Here is an 8,509-nt window from a genome sequence, read left to right as displayed (position 1 = left end):
TCAATATAGTTTTATGACCAACAAGTCAAACTTACCACAAAGAAATATTGTGTTTTTCTACAACAAAAAAAGGAGTATTATTTTTTGTTCCATCATCAACAAATATTGCATGATGCTTCCATTTTCTAGTTTTATGACCAACAAGTCAAACTTACAATACGAGGCATAAAGTCCATGAACTCAGATTTAGTTTACTTTCGAAAATATATTTACCATTTGTATTTTCAAGAAGCAACAATCATTCATATATTGAAGAATAATCAATGGACAACAATCATTCATATATTGAAGAATAATCAATGGACGAGGGTGTTTAGTGTTTTGAAAGAAAGATTTTCTTATACCTTGATGATTTTATCTTTGAACTTTTGAATATAAATTGCATTAATTATTTTTAATGAGATTCAGTCTATTGTTATTTTTAATAATATCACTGCTCCTTAGTGTTAGAAAAAGAATGTTAATTGTCTTTGCTGTATTGACTTCACTTATTAGCTTCATGTTTGTACAAACACAAACTAACTTTAGAGGGCCAAAGCTATTTGTGCAACATGTAATGTATTGTCCTTTGGTGGATCTCATTCACCTCAAGGGAAACTATGTTGTACAATGACCTCACTTTATATCAAAAATACAAAAAATACTTAGGAACTTTAGAAGAAAAAACAAGTAAACATACTCTAATTTTGTAGAAAAATAAATGGCAAACAGTAAACCTACCCTATTTACAGAAAATAATAGAAAGTAGATGTACTTTATTCGAAGAAAAAAGTAAAGAACAACAAATAACCCTATTCTAAATGTAGGAAAGGAAAAGAAACAAGTAACGCTAGTTTAATTGCATGAAAGTAAACAAAATCATTTCCATAAACTTGAACAAAATAAAGTTGGTTCCATCCATTGCCATATATAATTAGTTGCCAAAATACGGGTAAGATTGCAAACTTCGTTTCAAAAATATGTTTTTTTTTTAATATTTCAATCTTTCCTAAATTATCCAAATGCCGACGTTTTAACCAAGCTCGAAGTTCAATAGATTTTTTTGGTTTAACGTACAACATATTTAAGCTATACATACAAAAAGCTTATGGAGCACTAATCCATCTCTTCTGTTTATTGAGGAGCGGGTAAAAGCACGGATCCATATATTCCGTTTATAGAGCAGAGCATCGATCTTAACCAAAAAAAAGTTGAGTTCACAAGAAGTCAAAGTCGCAAGGGGTAACAACGCTACTAAAGCTGGTAGAACATAGGAGGAGAAGTTGTTGTTATCGAAGCGGAATTACAGTTACTGGCAAAAATGAAATTGAAAAGGGTTTCCATAGAACCTATTGTTGATATAACGCTGTGTGTAAAAGATGTGGTAGACGGTCATTTCAGCGATGATGATGAGGATTTAAGGAGGCAGAGATGGTATTGCGTCCATAGTGTTGGTGAAAGCATTTCTCCAAACAACACTCATATGTTGTTGTCTGCCTCCGAGTCTTATAAACCCAACACGCAGGACGTAGGCAAGGTATTACTTCTAGAAATTGAAGGAGAGGGGTTTTTCGTTACTGAGCCAGTTATTCCATTTCCCCACCCCGTTCCTAGGCGAATGATTCAACTTTCCAACGACAGGTATGATAGAAGTTTGAGGGGTCCATCATTCAGAGTTGTGACATACAACATTCTGGCAGACGTGTATGCTACTTCAGAGCAGTTCCCCAACTGTCCTCCATTCGCGCTCAGTTGGGAAAATCGCAGACAAAACTTGTTGAAGGAAATATTAGAGTGTGAACCTGACATCATTTGCCTCCAGGAGGTACAACAGAACCATTTTTCTGATTTTTTCCATCCAGAATTGGCCAAATTAGGATATGAAGGGATGTTTAAGCGAAAGCAAAGAGAAGGCAACATTCCAACTGTTGATGGTTGTGCAACGTTTTAATTTGAGATATAAAGACAACATTGCCCTGCATGTCATCCTTTCCATAAAAAAAAACTAGTGAACGTCTGTGCATAACCAATACCCACATCCATGCTAATCCTAAAAACAGTGATGTAAAGCTATGGCAGGTCTACTACTTGCTCAAAGATTTGGAGAAGTTTGTCCACGATATTCCTGTTGTACTATGTGGGGACTTCAATTCTTTGTCCGGAAGCGCTCCCCACTCACTTCTTACGAAAGGCTATGTGGATCCCTTACATGAAGAAATTTCGGATTATGATCCATCCATTAAACTCATGTTTCGTCATAGAATACCTTTAGCAAATGCTTATTTTAACTATTCCCGATGCAATCTTCCCCTACAAGACGCGTTGAAGAAAATGCATGGTAAAACGGGGGAGCCGCGTTTCACTACCTTCATTGAGAATAGCCGAGGGAAATTTCAGGGAACGTTAGATTACATTTTCTACCATGCCAGGAAGTTGAAGTTGGTGTCGTTACTGGAGTTAATTGACGAGGAGGAGGTGAAGTACGGTGCACTTCCTTCGGTTAATCATTCTTCCAATCATATCCCAATTGCAGTCGAGTTTAGTTATATCTCCACATCGAAACCAGCAGCAAAAGGAAATATCCCAATTGCAGTCGAGTTTAGTTATGGCCAAAGCCACCGATACCAATAGAACACTGAGGAAGCGAAATGTTTCTAGCTATTGGTTCTTAGTGGCTGTAAAATTGTGGAGTAATTTCTGTTTTTAAATCGCTGAGTAATTTCTGTTTTTAAATCGCTGAGATGAGATAGAATCAATGATCGATTAATTTTGATTTTTAATTGATGTGATTATTTAAAATCATGTTATTCTCACAGTGTGATTATTCTCCTTTGATTTAGAAATTTGATTATTGAAAACATGTTATCCTAACACTATGATTCACTGAAAAATATATTCTATATATATTAATTTTTTCAATAGTTTCGATAATTGCAATTTTAAAAAAATAAGCTGATTTGGATCTATTTTAGTATTTTTTTTTTTCTTTTATCGTTTCAATCATTTTCATGTTTTTTGAATTACAATTAATGAAACTCAAGAAAAATAAAAGTGTATTTATTTTATAATAATATAAATAAGTTTAAACTATATAATTGTTTTCATGTTTTTAAATTATAATTAATTAAATCTTAAAAAAATGTCTATATTTTATTAAACATATAAATAAGTTTAAATTATATAGTTGAAAATGTATGAGAATAACTCAATTTTATTAAAAAATGATTTTTTTTGTTTTTTTGTTTACCTTATCATCCTCTCATCTTTATTCCAGTACCAATTTCAAATCACCTGACCTATAAACCCAACACCTCTATCTGTGGAGTATAGACAATGCCTTGAAAGAAATATATGTTAATGGTTCAATAAAATGTTTAAAGCTAGAAATTTATTTATCGATTTTCATTAACATAAAGAGCACAATATTGTGGTTCACTCTTATGCCTGGTGTCTTATAAAACATAATCATCTAAAATCATTGTGTAGAGTATGAGAACATTACAGTATAAAATGGTATTTTTGCTAAAATAAGAGTAAAAATAAATAAATGAAAGCCCTAGATCTATAGATAGGTGAGAAATGCTAAAGCTTGGACTAAATGCAATTTCCTTTGTCTAGTTTGTCTTCTTGTGAATTGACAATGGAAAGAATTTGTAAAACAACTTATCCCCTTATCTCTCATAATATAGTTTCAAATTTTGAAATAATTTTGATAATCTCAAATTTTGGAATATTTGAATAATAAAAAAACAAAATCAATTGTATAACTTTATTTTTATAATATTTTACTATTCATAATCCTATATAATTCCAAATTTATTTTTCCCTTCGTACTCCTAACTCATAAAAGCAACATGCTCCTAAATTTTAAATGAAAACACTAAAACATTGCTCCTAAATTTTAAATGAAAACACTAAAACATTGCTCCTAAATTTTAAATGAAAACACTGAAACATTGCTTCAAATCACCTTAGGAATTTTTATGTTGTGTTGTTGGTGAGTAGCTATATTAGCACTCCTCAGTGGTTTTGAGAGGCTTGGCTTCCCTTTCCCTCCTCGACATTTAAGTTATTAGAATCATTTATTTCGTGATTGTATCCTTTTTTGTTTATATTAATATGATTTCAATTTTTTCTTTTTTAACCATGTTTAAAACTTAACAAAGATTAATTTGATTTTAGATCATATTAAAAAATTATTTCTTAATGTGCTTGTAAGTAGTTGGATTAACTGGATTAAGTTCTAATTTAATAAGAAACAACTTAAAATCATCTAAATGGTTAAAATTATTTTATAATGAATTTAATAAGAAACAACTTAAACATCTAAATCATTACAATTATTTTATAAAAACATTATTTTTTGATGTTTTATCCCCAATCAATTAAGCTTGAAAAAATTGAACTCCCATAACTTGAGACAATCCCTTACCAGAGGAAATTTTGGATTACGAGCATCTATTAAACTATAGTTTCCTCATTCAATACCTTAAGAAAACGCTTATCTTTCCTATCCCTGATGTAATGTTCCCATAGAAGACTTGTTGGAGAAAATTGATGGTCAACAGGGGAGCCACGTTTCACTACATTCTTCATAAATCATCGAGGCAATTTTTAGGGAATGTTGGATTACATGTTCTACAGTGCCACGAAGTTGAAGGAAGTGTGTTTACTAGAGATTATTGATGAGGAGGAGGTGAAGGACCATGCACTTCGTTCGTTAATCATTCTTCCAATCACATCCCAATTGTAGCCATGTTTAGTTACACCCCCGCATGAAAACCTGCAATGCAAGGAAATATGCATCTCAAGGGTTATGACCATAACTTGAGATAGAAAAATAAAGAACCTTATTAAATGAAATATTCCTTGTTGTTGTTTGATAGTCACGGTAAATTGTGTCGTAATTTATGTTAATTTTTTCTTTACTAAAAATTAGATAGACAGAAAGAATTGTGCATTTTTTTCTTTTTTATTTCTCCTATTATGTTCTTAGTTAAATGGATATTATCACTAGAACTAAATTATGTATCACTAAAATTAAATTGTATCTTTCTACAATTAAGTGAACTTTCTATAATCCTATATTTCTAAGACAATGATTCCTTTTTTTCTTAGAAGTTGTGCAATGACTATCCCTAGGTAGCATTCCACTCCACTCATATGTAGGCATTTTAGTTTACCTTTATGCATTGATACAAAGTTATATATATATATATATATATAATTGTGCTAAACCACAATTTTGATATCATTATGATCTATAAGCATTGGACCAAGTGTGGTCATTTTCACGGTAGTTGTGTGGGATGTGAAGTCGGCTAGAGGGGAGATTTGGTTAGTGGAAAAATTAATTCTTGTTGGTTATGAGCATCTTATCTCCATTGTGTGCGTTCTCATTGTCATGGTAGTTGTGTGGGATGTGAAATTGGCTAGAGGGGAGATTTGGTGAGTAGAAGAATTAATTGTTGTTCGTTATGAGCATATTATCTCCATTGTGTGTGTGGTCATTGTCATTGTCATGGTAGTTGTGTGGGATGTGAGAATGGCTAGAGGGAAGATTTGCTTAGTGGGAAAATTAATTCTTGTTGGTTTTGAGCTTCTTATCTCCATCGTGTGCTTCGTGATAGACTTAGTTTCATAAACTACATAAGTAAATATGTTGGAATGATTTTTTTTCTCTAAATCTCCCTGAGAATAAAGTTTATGTACCCATTCCTAAGTGGTTAATTGTAAATACAGGGCCTTTTTTTTAAGAAAATGTGCAAAGTGAAGTGAAAAAAATATATAAATAAATAATATAAGGAAAAAAAGGCACATATATATAAATATACCTAGAAATAATTGAATGTTGTAAATAAATATTAATATATACATCTATGAAACAACAAACAGAGTAGAATATTGTAAGACTCTTACATGAGTTATAGCCAAATATTGGGAACCACCTAAATTTGAAAAGAAGCATTACCCCTATTTACCATTACAGGGTTTCAAGATACCTTTCATATTGACAAAATGTTCTCTTTCTTGTATATAAGGTAATGTTTCATGATAATAACAAAAGTAATAAATTCTAATCAGCCACTCCAGGGGCTTGATAAACTGAATTGCATCTCAACATTGAAAAAATGTTGTTTTCCTGAAATTATATAATAGAGGATACAATGTACAAAATACCAGGGAAGTTATAAATTATGTAGGCTTGACAGTTTCTTATGGAATGGTGCACTCAAGCCATGATCTTTAACGACATATAGGTTAGGTGTGTAATATATGGCAAACAAAACCATTTATAAATATATAAATACTACAGGTGATGGGACATGCATTCTAAGTTGTAAAAATATATTAAAGAGGAAGAAAAGTATTTTGGTGCATTTATTTATGAAACTGATGGAAATTAGGAGAAAAAGGAGGTGAAAGGTCACGAGTTGTATGTGAGGAGGAAAATGAAGGAAAATAATGGAAATTAGGAGAAAAAGGAGGTGAAAGGTCACACGTTGCATGTGAGGAGGAAAATAATGGAAAATAGGAGAAAAAGTAGCTGAAAGGTCACAGGTTGCATGTGAGGAGGAAAATAATGGAAATTAGGAGAAAAATGAGATGAAAGGTCACAGGTTGCATGAGAGGAGGAAAATGAATGAAAATAATGGAAAATGAAGAAAATAGAGGCCTTATACATAAAAAATGTTTCTAAGGATCAGTTAGAAAGTATCGCCTAAGCTAACTACTCAGGAGGTAGGTCCCAAAAAAAGTAGCTAAAGGTAAGGCGCCAAAGATTCTGACTAGCATTCGGTCACGGAGAACATGTCAAAAACACCCCCTCTTCTCTTGGGAACGGTGGACGAGAGAGACAACCAACCCTCCTTGAAATGATTCTTTTGGTTCTCATGTTTCCTTAGCTTGGGTTGAGTTATTAGTCCTATAAGCCTTGGTTGAACAAATGATGTGGAAGCACTGTAACAGCTTCGGTTGAGTTACTAGTCCTAGAATCCCTGGTTGGAAAAATTCTATGGAAGCACTTGGTGGCTTGAGTTACTAGTCCTAGAATTCTTGGTTGGACAAACACTTTGGAAGCCTTGTATAAGTTGTGGGTTGAGTTAACAGTTTTGGAAGACTGGGTTGGAAAAATGCTCCTGAAGCCCTGGAAGGCTTGGATTGAGACCAATCTGATGATGGTTCTTTTTGGTGATGTCTTGTTAGGGTGGTATAATTTTAATAGGATCATTTGATTATAGCTGATCATTATTATGTTTGAAATGTTGTAAATAATATTCCATGTTGTAAATTATTTCCAAAAAAATGTCAAAACCTTAAGAAAAATAAAGAAATATTTTTGCAAGTGAAAATGCATCATTAGAGCATAATTAAGCATGATTAGATTAAATTAATCACATCATTTAAATGTGATTAAACGAATTTTAATAAGGCATTAGTACTATGGCTTTTGTTTTAGTGTAGAGTTGAAAACGACAAATGGAGATTTGCCGTATGTGGTTAAATAACTCATATATTACTAGCTTCCAATCACATCACCTTTTTTATCGGATGGATCCATCGTATTTTCAGACCCCTCCTCCTATTATGATTCTCTTTAACAGTGTGTGGGGGGGGGGGGGGGGGGGGGGGTTACGAAAACTAGTTTCCCCACCACAACGTGTCCTCCCCTCATGATTTCGGACCCCCCCCCCGTTTAATACCACAAACAGCTTCGACCCCCCTCCGAAAGCGGTTTCCACCGTTCCTGCCGTAACCCGCCTTCCCGCTAATGTCACCCTTCACTTCCACTAAATCTCCATTCCCTTTCTACCGTGTACCCATTCTGCATATCACCTCCCACAAACATTTAACGTCGTTGTCACTCTCGCACCACTCACTGCCTGCCACTTGGACTATTTTCCCCACTCACCTCCACGTCAATTCTCCACATCACCCTTGTGGACTCCAGTTCATCTCCACCAACCATGTGCCTCCACATCATCCCCCACATCCATGTCACATGTTTGTTTCATGGTCAGTTAAATTATGTTTTCTCCTATAAAGAACAATAATTTGAAACATGGTTTAGAAACCGCTGAGAATGAGTTTTAAAAAATTAAAAGAGGTTTCTTATGATAAGATCCTCGTTTACAAAAACCTCTCTCATGTTTCTAAAATATGTTACAGTTTTGGAAATTCGGATGAATCTTTGCGAGCATATTTTCCTGGATTTGCTTGTATTTAGCCAATGTTTCCAAATGCAGTTTCCGAGCAGGTGGAAATGAATTTTTAAAAACGGAAAGTGGTTTTTTCTTCCAACATCATCATTAAAAATCTCTCTCAATTTTTAACATATCTTATGGTTTGGGATATACAAACGGATTACAGTACCCCATTGTTCAAAATTTCGGGAGGAAAAATCTCAAAGACAGTCAGTCACTTGGATGCCACCTCATCAAATAAGAGTTTTTATCAAATTCTAATTGCTCTTCTTTGTTACCAACAATCCACAAAGATACTGCCAACTAGATTCATTAGCTTTGAATGC

General features: G+C 33.4%; 1 protein-coding gene across 1 annotated transcript; it reads left to right on the top strand.

Moving 5' to 3' along the window:
• Nucleotides 1-1,300: 1,300 nt before the first annotated feature.
• LOC149158463 (carbon catabolite repressor protein 4 homolog 2-like) lies at nucleotides 1,301-2,610 on the top strand. The gene is made up of 2 exons (XM_089433993.1): nucleotides 1,301-1,804; nucleotides 2,059-2,610. The coding sequence occupies exons 1-2, from the start codon at nucleotides 1,301-1,303 to the stop codon at nucleotides 2,608-2,610; spliced, it is 1,056 nt and encodes a 351-aa protein (XP_089290119.1).
• Nucleotides 2,611-8,509: the final 5,899 nt, after the last annotated feature.

Source organism: Pinus tabuliformis, chromosome 5_2 (genome assembly GCF_031772625.1).
Source record: "Pinus tabuliformis cultivar Carrire ecotype Pingquan chromosome 5_2, CPIR1, whole genome shotgun sequence".
Lineage (NCBI taxonomy): Eukaryota > Viridiplantae > Streptophyta > Pinopsida > Pinales > Pinaceae > Pinus > Pinus tabuliformis.
Note: the sequence above shows the minus strand (reverse complement) of the source record. Positions and strands in the feature narration are given on the sequence as shown.

Excerpts from the sequence above, each read along its gene's own strand:
- LOC149158463 (XM_089433993.1), top strand. The coding sequence starts at position 1,301 with ATGAAATTGAAAAGGGTTTCCATAGAACCTATTGTTGATATAACGCTG. Across the intron at positions 1,805-2,058 it reads ACATCATTTGCCTCCAGGAG|GTCTACTACTTGCTCAAAGA; the intron begins GTACAACAGAAC and ends AAGCTATGGCAG.